At 50.5% G+C, this 20,385-nt stretch overlaps 6 protein-coding genes across 6 annotated transcripts; 4 read left to right on the forward strand and 2 right to left on the reverse strand.

Annotated features, from left to right (window-relative positions):
- Positions 1 to 1,925: 1,925 nt before the first annotated feature.
- LDX57_001047 (uncharacterized protein) lies at positions 1,926 to 3,905 on the reverse strand (the record flags this gene model as incomplete). The annotated part of the gene is made up of 5 exons (XM_046082690.1): positions 1,926 to 2,540; positions 2,592 to 2,840; positions 2,898 to 3,086; positions 3,138 to 3,209; positions 3,261 to 3,905. 5 exons carry the CDS (start codon positions 3,903 to 3,905, stop codon positions 1,926 to 1,928), a joined length of 1,770 nt encoding a protein of 589 aa, XP_045938647.1.
- A 1,450-nt stretch (positions 3,906 to 5,355) lies between these two features.
- On the forward strand, positions 5,356 to 5,885 carry pam18 (putative mitochondrial DnaJ chaperone (Tim14); the record flags this gene model as incomplete). The annotated part of the gene is made up of 4 exons (XM_046082691.1): positions 5,356 to 5,406; positions 5,486 to 5,559; positions 5,628 to 5,681; positions 5,747 to 5,885. The coding sequence occupies 4 exons, from the start codon at positions 5,356 to 5,358 to the stop codon at positions 5,883 to 5,885; spliced, it is 318 nt and encodes a 105-aa protein (XP_045938648.1).
- A 1,691-nt stretch (positions 5,886 to 7,576) lies between these two features.
- On the forward strand, positions 7,577 to 10,632 carry atrR (transcription factor atrR; the record flags this gene model as incomplete). The annotated part of the gene is made up of 7 exons (XM_046082692.1): positions 7,577 to 7,780; positions 7,849 to 7,976; positions 8,058 to 8,437; positions 8,502 to 8,998; positions 9,054 to 9,229; positions 9,286 to 9,849; positions 9,900 to 10,632. The coding sequence occupies 7 exons, from the start codon at positions 7,577 to 7,579 to the stop codon at positions 10,630 to 10,632; spliced, it is 2,682 nt and encodes an 893-aa protein (XP_045938649.1).
- Positions 10,633 to 11,359: 727 nt separating this feature from the next.
- Positions 11,360 to 14,095, forward strand: AFG3 (ATP-dependent metallopeptidase FtsH/Yme1/Tma family protein; the record flags this gene model as incomplete). Its single annotated transcript, XM_046082693.1, has 2 exons — positions 11,360 to 13,247; positions 13,305 to 14,095. 2 exons carry the CDS (start codon positions 11,360 to 11,362, stop codon positions 14,093 to 14,095), a joined length of 2,679 nt encoding a protein of 892 aa, XP_045938650.1.
- Positions 14,096 to 15,183: 1,088 nt separating this feature from the next.
- Positions 15,184 to 16,358, reverse strand: LDX57_001051 (DUF1295 domain protein; the record flags this gene model as incomplete). The annotated part of the gene is made up of 2 exons (XM_046082694.1): positions 15,184 to 15,930; positions 15,987 to 16,358. 2 exons carry the CDS (start codon positions 16,356 to 16,358, stop codon positions 15,184 to 15,186), a joined length of 1,119 nt encoding a protein of 372 aa, XP_045938651.1.
- Positions 16,359 to 16,608: 250 nt separating this feature from the next.
- On the forward strand, positions 16,609 to 18,842 carry TOP3 (DNA topoisomerase 3; the record flags this gene model as incomplete). The annotated part of the gene is made up of 7 exons (XM_046082695.1): positions 16,609 to 16,698; positions 16,752 to 16,952; positions 17,026 to 17,204; positions 17,258 to 17,427; positions 17,480 to 17,802; positions 17,861 to 17,997; positions 18,053 to 18,842. The coding sequence occupies 7 exons, from the start codon at positions 16,609 to 16,611 to the stop codon at positions 18,840 to 18,842; spliced, it is 1,890 nt and encodes a 629-aa protein (XP_045938652.1).
- Between the last annotated feature and the right edge of the window lie 1,543 nt (positions 18,843 to 20,385).

Consider the following 20,385-nt stretch of genomic DNA (forward strand, 5'->3'; position numbering starts at 1 on the left):
ATTCGTGGGATTGTGCGGCGTGGTGGGTATATAGGCAAACAGGTATATTCATTTGTGGGAGGTTCGTTTATCTGGTGGATTGTGTTGGTTTTCTTTGCAGCGCAGTGAATCTATCAGAGGATGTATTTACAGAGATATGTAGTAGGTGGATTTCTGCTCAACTAAGATGGCACTATTAGTTGACTGTTTTGGAAGGAGGGCAGGAAGGAAGGAAGAGCAACGTACTTTATCCGACTCGAAGCGCAATATTGACCAGAAGAGCGAAGTGCTGGATTGCCGACGCAGAAGCTGAAAGAAGTAGATTGATCGATGGTCAGTAGATGGATCTGCGTCGAGGTTATTGCAAACTTGCTTGCTTGCTTGGAGTCACGATCTCTCGACATGAGAGAGAGAAGACAGAGCGAGGATGTTTTCTTAAACTCATGCTCAAGCTCTGAATGCTCAGTTGTCGACTGTTTCCTGCCTGTCTGTCTGTGTGTATCCATATTGATTCTGGATAAGATTGGTGACAGACATGCTTCATCCTCTCGAGAAACAACGAGGGAAAGGCGTGGATGGGTGGAGCCAGGCAGCGAGAATGCTTTCTTGAACTCATTTTCAAGCTGCATTTGGCTGGATTATTACATTTCCCGTCTTTTTGGGAGAAATGTCGAGCCGATTTGTTGGGACTTTGGCTCCGGTGAGCTTTGCATTCAGGTTTTCCAGAGGCGTGACTGTCTGCAAATTGACTCGTTGGTTGGACTTCATTTTGGGGGGGTTTTCTTCTGGTCGATAGCGCTTGCACATTTGGTTCTTGGATGCAATGTACCTTCCCGTTGGCCTGGGTTGGCCTGACTTGAGTAGTTGGTTTGGAATTGTTGGCTGCACGAAAGACAACAAATTGAAGACAATCATTCGATCGATTGATAGAAAAGGCTCTCGCAATTTTCTCAAATCTTCTTACAGTAGATCAAGTGGATTATGCTCCTTATCGAGAAGATATCGGAGACTTGAGAGACCACTTGGCCAGACCGAATTGAAGGTTATGATATCAGAGTCCTGATACCGGAGACATCAAAGATTTCCCCTCGTTTTGTTTGGGGGTTTCTCTCGTCTCTTAGAACTGTTCTTTCGTCTTTTACCTTTTCTTTTCCGCCTTTTCTTTTGCCAAGTGTGTTTTCTTGCGCACAAAACAGGGAATTGTTCCTGAGAAGGAACTACAGTATAAGAAAAGTAGCAGAACAACAAGTTGAACCGGGAAGATAAATCAAGAAGATAGAATAACAGAAGCAAACAAGAAAACAGCAGACAACAACAAAACAACACGGTAATATCAGCAAAAAAAGAAAGAAAGAATTCTGCAGTGTAATTCAATCCGTTAGCTTCCAATCATCTTCCAAGAGAAAGAGAATTTCAGGAGCCACTCACTTGACATCGTAGATGTTCACTCAATACAGTCAACTCAACCCGGCCACCACCACCACCTCCAGTCTTAGTCCAACGGCACCAGTAACCTCCCTAGTAATCCGCTTGAATGCCAAGGAACAAACAGGAATATTGTGGACCCGTCATGGCCCTGTTCTGGTCCGCACCTGCGCAGCAAATCTTGCCAAGTTAACCAAAGAAGTAGAAGGAACCTCGAAGGATCAGTTCGGAGACTGACCCACTGCAAGTTTCCCCTATGCCTTCAAGGTACACCTAAAGAAGACCACCCTGAGGATACTTTCCAGCTCAGACCATGATTGGACACAAATTCCAGGTCCGCGATCGGCGATTCAACCCCCACTATAGCAGGGCGGGATATCGATTCGAAGATGAATCGCAAGGGTACAGGTACCTGGGCCATCGGCCTTTCGATGGAGATATTACACCCGTATCAGGTTGCTAGGGTGCGGGGACAAGCGAGGACTCCAATTCTCCCTCCACGCAGTCGTCTAAGAAACCCCCTAGCTGGGGCCAGCCTCGGCCTGAGCAGCAAGGGCCGCTTCCGCCTCACGTCTGGCTAGCTGACGCCGCTTCTTCTGACTGGGCTTGTTTTTCGGCCCATCAGTCGTGCTGGCCTCAGCGAGCGAGTCCGCAAGAGGTGTGAAGGTTTCGGCGGCACCTTCGAGCATCTGGCCATGACCAGTCGTCCCAGCCTCAGCAAGTGCCTCCAGAGCCGCGTCTGCCTCAGTAGGCAAGTCCGCGAGAGTCCTGGGAGGATCTCTGACGGCCTCTTTGCCTTTAGGCTCCGGGGCAAGGTCGCTGGGCGCATCCGCATTTGCCTCGGCCTCAAGTTGAGCGGCTTCGGCTGCCTCGTGTGCGAGTCGTCTTTTCGCGCGGTCCCGTCGCGCCTTGCTGGGTCGGCACTTTCTGGGACGAAGACGACTGCTGGCCGAGTTGGCGTCGCCCTCTGTGGCGGCCGTCTCCTCCGGGTTCACCTGCTCAGTCTCAGGTTGCTGCCCGGCCAAGTGCGAAGACGAAGGTCCAGCCTCAGAGTGCGACTCTGCGGGCTTCGTGGGGGGTTCCATGGCGACTTCTCCACCTTCAGGCTCCGTGGTGGCTGCCTCCTCCGGATTTAGCTGCTCAGTATTAGAATTCTGCCCAGCCAGATACAGAGATAAAGGGCTAACCTCGGACTGCGAAGCTGTGGGCGTCGTGGGGGATGCCCTAACAACCTCCTCGCTTGTGGGCTCCGAGGCGACCGTCTCCTCCGGATTCACCTGCTCAGTCTCAGGCCGCTGCCCGGTCAGGTGGGAAGACGAAGGTCCAGCGTCAGAGCACGACTCGGCGGGGGTTGTAGGGGGTTCTCTGGCAACCTCTTCACTTATGGGCTCCGAGGCGACCGTCTCCTCCGGATTTACCTGCTCAGTCTCAGGTCGCTGCCCGTCCAGGTGGGGAGACGGCGGGGCAGCGTAAGAGCACAACTCTGCGGGGACTGTCGGGGGTTCTTTAGGCTCCACGGTAGTTGTCTCCTCCGGGTCCGCCTGTTCAGTCTTGGGTCGCAGCCTGACCAGGTAGGAAAACAAACGATAAGCCTTAGAGCAAAAGCTTGTAGGCACTATCAAAGGTTTTCTAGCAGCCTCTTCACTTTTAGACTCCGGGGCGACCGTCTCCTCCGGACTCCCCTGCTCAGTGTCAGATTGCTGTCCAGCCAAGTTGGGAGACGAAGGACCAACCTCAGAGTGCGACTCCGCAGGCATCGTTGGGCGTGGCTTGGGCTCCACGGTGGTCATCTCCTCCGGATGCACCTGCTCAGAATTAAATTGCCGTCCGGCCAAGTGGGGAGACGAAGGACTCACCTCAGAGTGCGAGTTCGCGGGCATCGTTGGTGGTTCCCTAGCAACCTGTTTACCTTTGGGCTCCTTGACAAGGTCGGCGGATGTCTCCATCTCGCTGTTGGGAGGTGCATTCGTTTCAGCGTTGCTGGAGCAGTTGTCGACGTCCACAGAGCTAGATGTTGTCCCTTGTTTACTCCCATGGGCCAACTCAGTCTTCCTCTTGGAATCTTGTGAGTGGGAGGAAAAGCCCCGTTGGCGACGAGTGTATTGCACAAGAGCATAGGCAGCGTTTGCGGAGATCAAGTACCACGAAGCTTCTTCCGAGGGGGGGATGAAAGGTTGCTCAGGGCCCGACTCCCACTCCCAGCAGCGGAAATCATCGTCTGGAGCCCGCATGCGATACACACTCAGTGACGTGACGTTAGGAAATCCAACTGCAATCCCAACCGAGCTTTCGTCTTGGCGGCTTGTGCGATATTTGTTCGTGTGATGAATGTTCGTGTGATAGATGTTCTTCGCCATTTTAGTGACAGACGTTGCCGTGCACGCTGCCATGAAGGCGCCCTTGGCTCTCGTCACGATGTTCTGGTTGGGATGAATGAATCCTGGCACAGGATGATATGCACCCCATAAGTTGAAGGCCACAACAGTCCACAAGAACAACATTCTGTCATTTCATCAGTCAAATAGATCAAAGGGAGAGAGTCACGAGAATCATTGGAAGAGTGGATAGGAAAAGGAGAGGGTATATGTGATTATCTTACTTGTTTGATTGTGTAAAGGTTTGGAATGATTGCAATAGGATCGAGATAGCTAGGAAGCTGCGACTGTTTGGATGTAGAGATGATGTTTGGGAGGTGAAGAAAAAGTTGAAGAGGGAAGAGAATAAAGAAGGTGGAAGATGGGAGAAGGAGGGGGTTTTTATGTTGGATCCCTGGGGGGTCAGAGCACATGAGATCAGGCGACGACAGAGCGTGAATTCACTGAGGAGGGGGTTTGTGAATGGGAGCGTGACAGCGTTTCGAATTGAACAGCTTCACGATGAGGTCACGATTACCAATTTAGGACCTGATAGATGGAAGTCTCCGTGATCTGTGATATTCGCCCCTCCCCATTGGTTAGATGGAATGGAGGCAAGATCAAGATACTGGAAGTTGCCGGTTAATGCCTGCCATCTATTTTTGGAATTGCGTCCAGTGAATTGCGGCAGCGAACAGATACTGGAAGTTGCTGGGCGCTTTGGTTTCCCGCTTTCCTATGGCAGCTCTCGCTGGACCGAGCTGGGAAAATCTACCGTTAGACGTGGTTTCCTGGAGACTTCCCCTCATCAGATTCTCTGAAGAAGAGATTAGGTCCCAAGTCCATCTCGACGAGGTCTATGGGCGAGCGATATGATACCAGAAACGTGCTGCAAGTTGCGGTCCATGATCCTTGAGATTCACCTCCCTCCTCCCATTTGACGGAAGAAGAGGATATTTCTTAATAGAAGTCCACTACCGATAGAAGTGCTCTCTACTCTCGCTTTCTCTTCTTTTTTCCCGGCTATACTTTGCAGGCGTCTGTTTCTTCTACCTTTCGAAGTGACAGTACGTGCAAGCCAGTTTCAATGCGCATGCATCTACATTATGGACCAGCAAAGAGCTATTTTACACCTGGGTGGATGGCATCAGCAAAAGGGTTATAGTAGGCTTGATGAAAACGATTGGCAGTGTGAAAGAGAAGGACTAGGCACAGTTGGCATGCGTATTTGTATTGTAGGTAGTGGTGTATACGTAGCATAAGTGATACTGCATACACTGTGAACAGTGAACGGCACAGTCCACTTGGGCGAAGAAAGATGGCACTTTCCCGCAGAAGTGCGAGCCATGCCCGTTGCAGACGCCGCTTGGCTGATGGAAATTGGCGTGTAGAAGAGATGAAGTCGAAGTCGACGGAAGAAAGCAGATCTCGCCGGCTCCCACGCTAATCCCGAACGGGCATCGGCGCCGCCTCTCCGAATTTTATCTCGACGGCCGCCGTTTTCTCCCCCAACATCAACCTCTCATCCTCGGCTTTCTCGTTGACTTTTGTCCACAGCTTGATCCTCTATTATCTTGGTTGCTATCTGATATTCAAAATGGCGTCTACCTTTGCTATGGGACTTGGTGTCGCTACGGCCGCGTTCTTGGTATGTCCTAGGGGTGGAAGGCCGCATCGCTGCACTCCGCCATCGTCGCTGACCAGGTTGTTTCTAACTTTGTTCGCAGGGCCGTGCCGGTTACGTCGCTTTGCAGCGCTCCAGAGGAGGTGTGAACAGTCTGGGAAAGGCTTTTTACAAGGGGTTCGTCTTCGTCCCGGTGCCGACGCGGTTTGGCGAGATGACGCAACAGTTGACTGACCTGTGGACAGAGGATTTGAAACCCGGATGACTCGTCGCGAAGCGTCTTTGATTCTTGAGCTCCCGTATGTTCCCTTCACGACCTTTTCTCAGTAACTCGGCCTAGGCACCCTTCTAATCAACTCGACAGCGAGCGTACCCTCAACAAGGACAAGGTCCGCAAGAAGCACCGCCAGCTCATGCTTCTCAACCACCCCGATCGTGGCGGCAGCCCGTACCTGGCCACCAAGATCAACGAGGCCAAGGAATTCCTCGACAAGCATACCTAGAGCCGCATGGGGACCGAGCCGCCGCGGAACTTCGCCCCTTTGACCACACCTTAGGGTATCTGCGGAATCGGAAGGGAGACTGGTGATGATACGCAAGTATCATCCCGTGTAATAGATTATAACTTTTGGGTGCATAGCGTGGCGTTGGTGGGATTCTCGAAGCCGAGATGCTTTTTCTTCTCGACTTTACTCTGTGGAGACATGTACATTGATATATCCTGATGAGATCGCCGCTCCTGATAATTTACAAGAACATATGCTATATTTTCCAGCCGATTGGTTGTTGACATTTACTTTTCATGGTGTTTTTCGTCCGAGGTCAATGTACTAGGTCTATTGTTTAACCAGGTATCCCGGTCGTCTCGCGGTCGTCTTCAAGGAGGTTATGACCGGCGACAATAGACTTTCTTAGCTAAGCGGATAAAAGAGAACTTAACTAGTTGACTAGTTTAATAGTTCACTGACCAGATATTCTAATTTCTGCCAAACTCGAGACTAGATCGACGGCGGGCTTGACGTAGACATGGCGCCATCCCGTCTTGGAATAGGGTAAGAGCATGTGCAGTGCAGACTACGGAATACTCAAGTCGAGGACAATTCCGACGATAACGATCTAACAAGGATCGGATTTACGAGGTACCTGAGATCGGTGGGATTCTTTCAGGCCACAACCCAAAGTGATCGACAGCCAGGAGAAGCGCCTGATTCCAGAACCCTGTCCGTGAATCTTGTCGAACGGCAGCTCCAATCATACGATAACGAATACGGGAGAGCATTCAAGGTCAAAGAAAGCGGCCGGAAGAACGGGGATCCGAGGCCAACTCGTCGGAGACTCAAAGAAGCAAAGACGAGAGCCAAGCAAAGGCTGACCGGCGATTACGGAGGCAAGACAGCCGTCGCCGAGGACGAACCCACTTGAAACGTGTTTTATCTCGGGAATCGGACGTTGCGAAATCCGTGGACGAGCAGGACGAGGGCGTTGATTAGTTCGTTCGGGCGCTGGAGCCGGTGCGGTGGTGAGTGTAGTCATACTGGATGTGGTTTAGTCGACCTGTGTCTGTGGTCTTCGAGAAAGAAAAGAAATAAGAAGAAGGTCAGAAATTAAAAATTAAAAATTAAAAAAAAGGCAGCACTATTCACAAGCTGATTGACTCCGTACGAATTACGGGCGGCCTTCGATCATGACGGACGGATCTGCCCTCCTTTCCCCTTCGTCACCGTAGAGTCATTCCTTTTTTAAACATTCACGTAGATGCTAAGAATCCATCTCCGCTGAGATTTCTCTCTCTTATTGTACCGACTGGCATTCCTGTCAAAACTGCTGTTGCCACGTGCACTGACGGACAAGAGCGAGAACGAAAAAGTTGATTGAGTAAGCCAAACCCTCACAGCAACTTGAACTAAACTCGACGCTTTCCTTCCTCTTTGACCTTTGACCCTGACCCTGACCTGCGACCTGAAGATCTCCACCCACGTTTTCTTCATGAAATCCCCCGATTCCCGACAAAGGGACTTGCTCAGAAATCAACAACGAACGGACCCTGCATCTCAGCGTTGACGTCTCTCTCGTGGCCGGACCCCGCATCACGCTCGAGTCAAATACCCGCTTCGCCTGGACTCCACTCCGTCATTGGGAAGCTCAAGCTGCCCTGCCTTTCCCACCTCCCCCTTACTCTGTGCGTCCGACCGTGATGGATGGCCTCGGGGATGGGACCGACGGCATGGGCTTCGATATGCCCATGCTGATGAACCAACAGCCCCATCTCTTCGGCGCCTACAACAATAACGACGGTTCCCCGATCACCTCCGCCCTCCCCAACCCGACTTTCAATGATGACTCCGGCATGGGCTTGGGCGACGATAACAATGACCCGAAACGAAGAAGGATTGCGAGGGTGAGTGCCGTGGCCCGTATGCGCGTGAAGTGGCGCGACGTTCGGCGGACTAACCCGTGCCCCTACAGGCTTGCGACATGTGCCGGAAGAAGAAGATCAAATGCGATGGCAAAATGCCCAAGTGCTCGCACTGCATCAATTACAAGACGGAATGTGTCTTCACTCAGGTTGAAAAGAAACGCAACCCGCCGAAAGGGTAAGCTTGCTGGCATCCTCCCCGGCCCGCTCATTGCTTGGAGGTGCCTTGTTGTCTACTCGCTGACGCTGGAATGTGCAGTGCGAAATACATCGAAGGCCTGGAAAATCGATTAGGGCGAATGGAATCGCTACTACGACTGTCCGGTCTGTTGTCGGAGGATGATGGTGGGAAGACCGACCTGGGAACTTTGGAGAAACGGTTGGCCGATAGGTCTTTTGCGGCCGGGCAAATGAGTGCCATGAAGAGTCCCAACAAATTTAATGCATCGAGCTCGGCCGCCCAATCGCAGCAGACCACCACCTCCCGCCACTCGACCCCTCGCATGGATTCGCACTCCAGTCCGCGTACGGCTGCGACTTCCCCAGATTCGACCAAGGAATCGGAAACCGAAGTCGAGGGCCTGTCGGACATGATGTGCTCCCTCGTGACCAACAACTGTGGAGAGACGCGGTATATTGGTATGCGGAGGGCCTTGCCCCGAATATTCGCTGAGAAATTTAGTATACTAACAGTCCACGACAGGATCATCATCGGGATTTTCGATATTTTCTCCCAAGGGTATTCAGTGGGTCAATGAGAAGACAGGAGACACGTCGTTCCAGGATATGATATCATCGGCCTACGTCGACGACAACAAGTGGATGTATTGGAAGCCCGAGATTTTTAGTGACATTTTTGCGCGGCGCGTCTTTAAACCTCTACCCCCGAAGGAGGAAGCGCTGTCGCTTTTCCGAGATTTCTTCGAGAACTTCAATTGCATGTTCCCGTTGTTTCATGAACCGACTTTCATGCATCTGGTGGAACGTCAGTATTCCCGTGACCCATACGAAGGTTCGGGCTGGTGGGCCAGCATCAACGTGGTCCTTGCGATATCCCACAGGCTACGGGTGATGAGCAATTTGGTTCCTCAGGAGGAGGACAAGAAAGCATGGCTCTATCTGAAAAATGCCATGGGAGTTTTGACCGAACTCACTATGCGCAATACTGATCTGCTTAGTGTGCAAGCATTACTCGGAATGGTGAGTGGCGTCAAGTGCTTGCAAAGAATCTAGAGCGATGTCTAACCTCCTCCAGTCTCTCTTCCTTCAAGGAACCCCAAATCCCCAACCCTCATTTTTCTTGGTCGCAGCCGCCATTAGACTGTCGCACAGCATTGGTCTTCACAAAAGAGGCTCAGGATTTGGATTGAACCCGGTCGAAGTTGAGCAGCGGAAAAGAGTTTTTTGGATTGCCTATCTCCTTGACAAAGAGTAAGTGCCAACTACCGAAACCTCCGAGTAGACGTGCCCTCTAATACAGGTAACAGCATTTGCCTTCGGTCTGGTCGCCCTCCCGTTCAGGATGACGATGACATGAATGTCGAGCTACCGAGCGAAGACCCGCCGGACAACATTGGAAATGTGCCATTGTCAGATGGAAGGAGCAAGTTCAACTTGTTCCGGTCAATGTGTCGATTTGCCACCATCGAGAGTCAGGTTTATAAACGCCTTTATTCCGCCAGGGCATCGAAACAATCCGACGGCGAGCTGCTGAACACCATTGGAGAACTGGACAAGGAGCTTGAAGAGTGGAAGGACAGCATTCCTCTCGACTTCCGTCCGGAACACGAAATAAAAGCCACACATACCCCTCTCATTCTTCATGTTGTGGTGCTCCATTTTGCCTACTACAACTGCTTGACCACAATACACCGTATGTCTGTTCATCACGGGTATTGGACAAGCCGGCTCTCCAACTATGCCATTCAAGGTCTGAACGCCAGGCCTCTGAACCCAAGAGTCTTCCTATCGGCCGTGCTCTGCGTGACAGCAGCCAGAGCTTCGATCAATTTGATCAAATACATTCCCCAGGGCGACTTTGCTTGCGTCTGGTAGGTTGCGTCATTGACATTTTCACGGCTCTTCCACTTACAGCATCTAGGTTGATTCTCTACTATCCTGTATCTGCACTGGTCACCTTGTTTGCCAATATTCTCCAAAATCCCAATGATGCCCGGGCTCGGTCTGACGTCAAACTCATGAATGTTGTGGTAAACTTCCTATCAACGCTGGTCTCAGACGAGTCGAATGGGAGTATCAAGCGCATGCTTGGGCTATGTGGCGAATTTGAAAGGATCGCCCAGGTGGTTCTTGACAAGGCCGAGCGAGAGTCACATTCCAAGAAGAAACGCAAGACCACCGCGGACGACACCCGCAACTTACAGCAGAATACCCCCGACGAAACCTCCCATCCCTCTCCATCCACACCCAAACCAGCAGGCGCTCCACCCACGGCTCCCCCATTCTCGTCTTCTATGTTCTCAAGCGGCTTAGGTGAAACGGGTCCCAACATCTCAAGTGAGGCGAGGGCCTTTGCCTCCGGCCAGGTTTCCGGAACTAATGGACTTTCTTCCAATTTACCAGACAGCCTGAATCCTATGACTGGGCTGGGTCAGGAGTTCCCGGACATGCTCAGCCCTCCAGGCTTGGATGGTGTGGGCTTCGGTGATCCGCCGCCCTTCACGACATCTGCCGAAGCTCCGATGACGTCTTTCCAACAACCTTTTGTTCCGCAAGATCTTTGGCAGATGCCAATGACCATCGAGTGGGACTGGGCGGATATGTCAACCAGCTTCCCCGTGTTTGACGCCGGCGGCCCGTCGCAGAACGATTAGTGATGATGATGACGATGGTACGAAACATCAACAAGTTACTTCTCCCATTCGGGACGTCGAAACCAGGAGTCAAGGCTGGGTATATCATGCGCTTGGTGCGTGTCGCTTTTTTTTTATTGCTATCAACTCATCGTTTTAGGGATACACGGCGTTTGTATCAGGGATCGGGCATCGTCAAGCGCCACTCCACTTCGTTTAATCTCCCCTATTCTTCCTCTGTTCAAATGTTCTGAGCGGTTTGTAAAAAGCAATTCTTGGTGGGCGGGAGTCTTTTTGGCGCGACCTCACGGCGAGAATGCAAATCGGTAGGACTGTGCCATGTGTATAAAAGAGAAACCGTCTGTAATTACCATCTCCACGCTCTACATCAACAGTTACATAGTTAGTACCCTTAATCACATAATCCTAAATCCAGACTCGTGTGAGCTGATCGACTGCGTTCGCTCGGCTTCTCCCAGCTTAAATCCGGGCGGATGACTCAGCCCGACGGAACGGCGAAAATTCCCAGGCCGAAAGAAGGCGGGAATCGCTTCTTGCTCGGTGACAGCTTCCCCAAGAGCTTTCAATCTCTCCCTCCCTCTCTCGCCGCACCTCCCTCCCCCTCCCCCTCGCCGAACCGATCTATGGCTTCCGAAGTCCGCCATTATTACTGAGCTTCCATTCGCATCCCGTACCCCCTTTCGACCTATCCCTCCGCCTTCGCCTCTGGGCTCCGCATCCTCGAACCATGGCGTCCCTACTCCGGCGGCCAGGCAACCTTGCTCAATACTCGAGGAGAGCCGCGGAGTACATCTACCGCGCAGGTCCCCGATCCGCGTATCTCTCCCAGTCGAGACTCTCGTCGCTGATCGCAGCGCGCCAAGCGAGAACATATGCCACCCAGCAACCGGGGGGCCCGAAACCCCCGAACGGAGACGATGGCAAGCAGCAACCGTCGAATCAATCACCCGGGCCCGAAAGCAACGGCCAGAAACCCGAGGATTCCCAGGCGGCCCTGAGTTCGGAGGAGCAGGAGATGGTGGGCCATTTCATGGACCACTTGAAGAACCGAGTGCCCGACTCGCAACATCAATTAATCGACGATATGCACAAAAATATGAAGAAGGACGGCATTCCGCCCAAAGTCCGTGAATTCATGGATCGCTGGATCGAATCCGAGAGACCCCTGAGTCTGATGGACTACGTTAACTTGATCCGGTACATGACGCAATTCCAATCGAACTACGAGGAGAATCTACTGGAGATGAGGCGCCAAACGAAATCATCACAAGAGTCGGAAAAGACGAAGGAGCAGAAACAGGGGCAGGAGGAACAGGAGGAAAGTCACCAGGAAAACAAGCATGAGCAGAAGGAGGAGCAGCAGAAGGGCGACCAGCAAGGAAAGAACGGGGGCAAAAAGCCCGGTTTCAATGTCATGGAGATTCGCTTCGATCCTGCGTCCTTCCTGGTCACCTCGCTCCTAACGTACTATACCTACCGCAGCTTCTTCCCCGGGGAAAACAAAATGGAAATCACGTGGCAAGACTTCCGGGCAGAGTACTTTGATAAGGGTCTTGTTCAGAAGTTGACGGTCGTGAATGAGAGTGTTGTGCGGGTTGAGATGAACCGTGATGCGCTGTCTCGTGTCCACCCTGATTCCCCCGCCGTTAACCCGATGTTCAACTTCTACTTCAGCATCGGCTCGGTGGATAGCTTCGAGCGCCGACTGGACCAGGCCCAGGACGAACTGGGAATTCCTAGCGCAGAGCGCATCCCCGTCTCCTACGTGACTGAAGTATCGTGGGGTCCCACCATCATGTCCTTTGCCCCTACACTTTTGTTGATCGGTTCGTTCTTGTGGTTTAGACGTGCTGCGGGTGGCGGAGGCGGCCAGAGCGGCCTCTTCGGTATGGGAAAGAGCCGAGCCAAGCGCTTCAACCATGAGACCGATATCAAAATTAAGTTCTCGGATGTGGCTGGAATGGACGAGGCCAAGGTGGAGATTATGGAATTCGTTAGTTTCCTTCAGCACCCGGAGAAGTTCCAGAAACTCGGAGCCAAGATCCCTCGCGGTGCTATTCTGTCGGGACCTCCTGGTACGGGTAAAACGTTGCTAGCCAAGGCAACTGCCGGTGAATCAGGCGTGCCCTTCTTCAGCGTCAGTGGTTCCGAGTTCGTCGAGATGTTCGTCGGTGTTGGTCCCTCCCGAGTGCGTGATTTATTTGCCAACGCGCGAAAGAATACGCCCTGTATCATCTTCATTGATGAAATTGATGCCATCGGTAAATCTCGAGCGAAGCAGAGCTTCGGCGGTGGAAACGACGAGCGCGAGAGCACCTTGAACCAGATCCTTACCGAGATGGACGGATTTAACACGTCGGATCAAGTCATTGTCCTGGCAGGTACTAACAGAGCAGACATCCTGGACAAGGCTCTCATGCGACCCGGTCGTTTCGACCGACATATCTCTATCGACCGACCTACGATGGATGGTCGACAGCAGATCTTCCGCGTTCACTTGAAGAAGATTGTCACTGATGAAGACATTGACTTCCTCACTGGCCGGCTTGCAGCCCTGACACCCGGTTTTGCCGGTGCTGATATCGCAAACTGCGTCAACGAGGCGGCACTAGTTGGTAGGTTTTCCCTCTCCCACTTTCTTATTAAAAACATTAACTAACACGTATTCACAGCTGCTCGAGCCAATGCGGACCGCGTTACCATGAAGCACTTCGAGCAGGCAATCGAACGTGTCATCGGTGGTCTGGAGAAGAAGTCTCTCGTTCTTTCCCCCGAGGAGAAGCGTACCGTCGCTTACCACGAAGCTGGACACGCTGTCTGTGGCTGGTATTTCCGCTGGGCCGATCCTTTGCTCAAGGTCTCCATCATTCCTCGCGGCCAGGGTGCCTTGGGTTATGCGCAATATTTGCCGGCTAACGGTGACACCTACCTGATGAATGTGAACCAGCTGATGGACCGCATGGCTATGACTTTGGGTGGCCGTATTAGCGAAGAACTGCATTTCGATACCGTCACTAGCGGAGCTAGCGATGATTTCAACAAGGTCACTCGGATGGCCACCGCAATGGTTACCAAATTCGGCATGTCTCCCAAACTAAAATACATTTACTACGAGGAGGACCCCAGCCAGCAGATGCACAAGCCTTTCTCCGAAGATACTGCTCGGGACATCGACATCGAGGTCCGCAGAATCGTGAACGAGGCCCACGACCAATGCCGCACTCTGCTCACAGAGAAGAAGAAGGAAGTCGGCATCGTCGCAGAGGAGCTCCTTTCCAAGGAAGTCCTCGGCCGTGAGGACATGATCCGCCTACTGGGTCCCCGTCCTTTCCCTGAATCTGGCGAGATCACCAAGTACTTCAACAGCGCCAAGGGAGGAACCACCATCGCGCCCCCTGAGCCAGCACAATCAGAAGAGACCCAGGGCAAAGATGGAAGAGACCAAACCCCGCAACCGACATAGACGAATTTGATTGATTGCATCCTTTTTCATTTAATCTACCTAGATCAGGAAATCTTCACGGCTTTGACGAGGGGACATATATCAATTTCTTTTTTCTTTTCTTGTTTCTCACCATGGTGTTTTGTATTTATTTTCTGTTCGATATGAGAAGCATCTCCGTTCTTCTTTTCCATCTTTTTCTTCCATCTCCTTATCTCGATCTCCTTTACTCGATTCACCTTATATCTCTCCCTTTTCTTCGAAGCCATTGCCCTCAATCCGTCCGTTCATCCTTCCATAAATATTAGGTTTCCTGCGATATCTTTTTTCGATTTGTCTATGTCTCCCTGTCTTTTCCCTTCCTGGTTTACTTTTCTCTCCTCTTCCTATCGATCTATCTATCTATCGCTTGCCGATGTTACTGCGCTCTCCTGAGAAGCGTTGGGTGTATTTGTATTGTATAGTAGGTAGTTAAATGTTCATTTGATCTTACATTTACTTGGTTGTATGCATGAGTCTATTAACTGTCTTGTAAGGGCTTGGTATGACTGACTGACTATCTTGGGGTTCGTTCTGTTGACTACTACTCCGTACAGATTATATGTATACATGTACCACACTTTACGTGACTGGAATTTTATAAACTAGGTGGTCACCGCGATGATGACATTGACCATGAGATAGGTACTTGATCCAAATATCTGAACCGAAAGGATTGTTTGATTCTATTCATTACAGAAATGATGTAGGAAGGTTAGAAGGAAAAGGATGTCATAAAGTGCCATGGTGGTCGAAATGCTTGGCGAGGTTTATGTGCACCTCATAATCTGAAGTGCATACGATTGCCTACAGGGCGGAATCAATGAAGTCGAGAAGATGGATCCATTGAATTAGGTTGAGTTTCTCCATTAAACGCCACGTTCATGGGTAGGGTCCCAAGATTAAAAGAAAGAGCAAATCAAAAAAGGCAGAAGGAATATCTCAAATTGGATAATAAAAGTAATGATAAATGACAATATTTACTTTAAAAAAAAGCCAGGGAAAAGTTGACAGAAAAGAAGAAACAACAAAGCATCATCGGTAAGATGCCAACTTGGTCTCGAATGACCCTACTGGGCCTTCTTGTTCTCTTGCTTGTCAGAAGCCTCCTCGGTCTGCTCCTTCTCCTTCTTGGCGACCGTCCTCTTGCTGGGCGCGTTGTACTTGGGCTTCACGGACAGGCGGGGAATGAAGCGTCCGACGCGAGCCTGGTAGTCGCTGTATTCGGGGTACTTGCTGGCGCTGATGGACTCCGTGAGTCTGACGCTGCCCTGGAAGATGAGGAACAGGCCAAAGATGCCGAGGCCGGTCCACTGAACGAAGGACTCGGTGCGGTAGCAGTTCCACAGGTAAAGAGTGAGCCAGATGGCCTGCTCGGCGGCGAAATTGGGGTGGCGAGACAGCGACCACAGTCCGGTGACGGCGAACCCACGCTCCAAGTCCTCGGGGGTGAACTGATCCTTGTACTGGCCAGAGATGCGAGCGGTGTTCTGGTACTCGTGCTTGGCGCAGTGAAAATGCCACTGCTGCTGGTCGGCGAAGAATTCAATGATGAGGAAGAAGAAGGCGACGCGCGAGAAGGCCAGGTCGGGGAGCTCGAAGGACTTCAAGTCGGGGCGTTGCGCAAGCAGAACGAAGTTGTAGGTCGGGGCGGCGAGGAGAAGCAGGAGGAGCGACTGGATCACACTGATAAAAGTGAGGTTGAAGAGGAAGAAGACGGCGCGGTTGGTCACTCTGGAGCGGATAACCTCCCATCGGTAATCCTCGGAGCCGATCTTGTACCCTCCCTTGCGCCAGTAGTTGTAAGTTAAGCGAATCTGCGCAGATGTCAGCTGTGGGTTATAGGATCAACAATGTGGAGGATGCGCCTTACGCTCCAGATCACCGAGAGAACGGCGATGGTATCCAGGCTATGGGTACGGAGATCGGACATGCGCGCCCAGACGGCGAAGTGGACATTGTACAGGGCAGGCAGGAGAGACCAGAATCGATCAACTTGCGAATAGTTCCGGTTGATCTCCGAGAAGACCAGGAAGAAGGCTGAGAGCAGCAGAGAGAAGCCAAGTGCCGAGACAAAAGGGTTGGTCGACAGGTAGATATCCTTCAGGATTACCACATCCTTGGCCGTCGCTGCCAGCTGGAGCCTTTCAGGCAAGACAGTCAACTGCGAAAGAAAAGGGAGCACGGTGTGCGAGAAAGAAGCGCAGTCCTTGACGGACTCGATGGTGGGGAGAGGCAATGCCATGATAGCTGGAGCGAGGAAGGAAGATGACTGCAGAACAAGGGGGGGGGAGGTAGAGGAGGGGAAGCGGAGGAGGAAGAAGAGTCGAGGATGTTTTTGATCGCATCAAAACAAAGAGATTCCCGCGCTTACCCGATTGGGCCGGAAGCTTGGGCCAACCAGATGTGGATGCCTGAGGCCATCTACCGGCATGTTCCGCCAATTTTCGCGTCTTTCTCGTGTCTTTCCTGCTCTGCTCCTGTTCCCCTCAACCATGCCAGTCCCAAGGGTCTTGTGCGTGGCTGAGAAGCCTGCTATTGCCAGGGCAGTAGCGCAGCATCTCTCCGGAGGTGCTTTTCAGACAGTAAGTTGCGTGCTTCCAATGCGTCCGGGAGATGTATGCTGAAGTAGATGTAGCTCCATGTCCGGGGAAGTCAGTATGTCAAGAACTATGTCTTCGAATTTAATTTCGGCAATCCCTGGGGAACTTGCGCAGTTACGATGACTAGCGTCCTTGGGCACTTGACCTCATTGGATTTTCAACGCCAATACAGGGGTTGGCTGTCCTGTCCACCCGGGGCTCTATTCGAGGCCCCGGTGCATGAAGGCGTAGACTCTGTATGTAACTATTGCCAAACGAGTCCAACGGACTATGTAAACTCATGCCGCATATACTAATACTAAGATATAGGACAAAACGGCCATTGCAGATAACATTCAAGAGCAAGCGAAATATTGCCAGGCTCTTTTTATCTGGACGGATTGTGATCGAGAAGGAGAACACATTGGTAGTGAGGTTCGCAAGCAAGCAAAAGAGGGCAACAATCGCATTGTGGTGAAACGAGCTCGCTTTAGCAATACCGAGAGAGCGTGCGTGTGCCCCAACATCCTCGCCTCCCGATATTTTACTCATGCGACCACAGTCACGTCCTGAGCGCCGCCCGGGCGCTTATTGAACTAGACGACCTTCAAGCCAATGCGGTAGCCGCCCGCATTGAACTCGATCTTCGAATCGGCGCTGCGTTCACCCGTTTGCAAACTCTCCAACTAAAGCCTATATCGGACACTTTAGCCGAGACGATCATCAGTTATGGTATGTTTTTCAGGCAGCACCTCGTCAATGGCCTTCTACTCACACCAAGCAGGGTCTTGCCAATTTCCCACGCTGGGATTTGTTGTGGACCGGTACTTACGTGTAAAAAATTTCAAGCCGGAAAGCTTCTGGGGGATCAAGGTGATACATGTCCGGGACAAGATGAAAGTGAATTTTCTATGGAGGAGAGTGCATCTTTTTGACCGAGCAGCTGTAACTGTGATGCTGGAGCGATGTCTCATGGCAAAGAAAGCCAAGGTGACCAAAGTCAACCAGAAACCCACCAGCAAATGGAGGCCTTTGCCGTTAACAACGGTGGATCTGCAAATGATGGGAAGCAGATATCTCCGTATTGACAGTCAGACTATCATGAAGGTAGGAATGAAAGTCGGTCGACAATCTATGATTAATATGCACGCTCACTCTTGTTCAGGTTGCCGAAGCTCTCTACACCAAGGGTTTCATCAGCTACCCGCGGACAGAAACGGATCAATTTGACAAGGGAATCGATCTGAAGAAACTCGTGGAAAAGCAATTGCCAGATAACAATTGGGGCCAATATGCGCGAGGGTACGTCACTTCGATATACGCTTTATCATAGGTCATCCTGACTTACACTCTCAAGCCTTCTCGATGGGGGATTCAGGACCCCCAGATCCGGACGTCACAACGACAAAGCCCACCCTCCCATCCACCCTATTTGCTGGGTCTCCCCAAGCGCCCTCTCGGCCAACGAGAAGAAAGTTTATGAATTTGTTGTTCGCCGGTTCCTAGCCTGTTGTTCGGAAGACGCCAAGGGCCAAACGTCAGAGGTTGAGATCCAATATGGCGATGAGTTCTTCCATGCCAAAGGATTGATAGTGCTTGAGAGGAACTATTTAGACGTATACGTCTATGATAAATGGGAGAGTAGTCAGCAACTACCGGACTTCCGCATGGGGGAGGTCTTCGAACCTTCCGAAGCAAAAATCTTTGACGGCAAAACAACGCCTCCAAACTACCTGACTGAGCCCGAGCTGATCGGTCTCATGGATGCCAACGGCATTGGAACCGATGCTACCATGGCCGAACATATCGCCAAGGTTAAGGACCGTCATTATGTGGCCGTCAACTCACGAGGAACTGGCCGCAATGCAGTCAAGGAACTCATCCCGACCCGCCTGGGTATCGCCCTGGTGGAAGGCTATGACAATGTTGTTGCCGGTCTGCCAGATAGCCCGTCTTTGAGCAAGCCATTCCTGCGCAAAGAGATGGAGTTAAGGATGCGTGAGATCTGCGAAGGCGCAAAAACGCGACAACAAGTGGTGCAGGAGAGTTTGGATATGTACCGGGAGGTCTTTGTACACACACAGAGACGGATTAACTTGCTCAAGACCGCGGTGAGAAAATATTTGGTTGAAGGAGCAACTTCATAAACCTCCCTACTACCCCTACCTACGTACCTTTGGTTTTTGATCAGTGGCGCTGGAGTTGAAGGATTCTATTTTTTGGTTGATGGAGTAATGATATACCCATAGATATGTTTGAGACGTTACACATGTATTTACTACAGGAGCTCATTAAATGGAACTAAACAGAGGCCAAGCTTGAGGGGGAAACCCTTTTGGTTGCATCTAAGCGACTGTCTATGCAAGATCCCATACATGCATATATATATACGAGCAACATTAATCCTCTATAAACCCGCAACATGATGTACTTGCTTGGTCAACAAAGCAGTTTCCATATCTCGTATTCATCATTCATGCACTTCAAATCGAAATGGACCCAAAAAGGAGATTGAAAAAAAAAAAAAAGAAAAAAAAAAAAAAAAAAGACAGAAAGCACAAGAAGAAAAAGAAAGAAAGAAAGAAAGAAAGAAAGAAAGAAAGAAAGAAAGAAAGAAAGAAAGAAAGAAAGAAAAACAAGGGAATGAAGGAAAAACAAAGAACGAAATATAGACAGGATCAAAAAGAAACAAAGACCATTGATGGAACAGCAGCCAAGATAGCCGTGGTTGAGCCGACCCACCCACCGCCTTCCGCCGGTGGGTGGTCTGCAGCGGAAAGGAATTTTCACCGGAAAGGAAGAAATTCATATTTTTATTATTTTGAAGCCATACAAACCACCAAACATGCCTAAATCTTGCAAAATTCGAGAAGAACGTGTAAACGAGGCCGCTGAATACGCTCATTGCAATAAAAACCTCTCTATAGCAAAAATTGCGCGAGATTTCGAGATTCCCTATCGCACATTCCACGGACGCGTTTCAGACAATCAATCGCTTCGTACTGCTCAAATCCCACAAAATAAAACGCTCAATGAGTATCAGGAAAAGGCTTTGAAGCAATAGATCATTCGTATGGATGATCTTTATCTTTCTGTTACAATATCAATAATTAAAGAGATGGCAAATCAGACCTTGCAGCGTACAGGATTGAATCAACGTGTTTTCGCAACATGGGCGTATCGCTTCAATCAAAGACTTTCTGATCATCTCAAATTGAAGAAGATAGTTCAAAAATCGAAAGAAAAGAAGCGATTAGATACTGAAGATGTTAGACTGCTTTAATTCTGGTATAATCAACTCTCCAACGTGTTTAAAGGCCTTTCTGCGCGCCTCATATACAATTTCGATGAATGCGGTTTTCAACCAGACAAAAGAAAGCGTCAAAATGTCCTGACTAGGAGAGGAAGAGTTCGTGATCTTGCAGAATCCGAGCATTCTAAAAATATTATAACGCTTGAATGCATCTCTGCAGACAGCTGGATCATGAAACCACTTTTTATTTTCAAAGGCAAAAAGTTTATAGAAAACTGATATCACAAAAATCTATCTAATCTCTATACTACAATATCAGAAAAAGGTTATATCAACGATAAACTCGCATTTGAATGGCTTCACTTATTTCACGAGGAAACTCTGAATCGCACCAAAAAAAGAGAAAAACGCGTGCTTATCTTTGACGATCATACTTC

This window comes from Aspergillus melleus, assembly GCF_016097325.1.
Source record: "Aspergillus melleus strain CBS 546.65 chromosome Unknown contig1, whole genome shotgun sequence".
Taxonomy (NCBI): domain Eukaryota; kingdom Fungi; phylum Ascomycota; class Eurotiomycetes; order Eurotiales; family Aspergillaceae; genus Aspergillus; species Aspergillus melleus.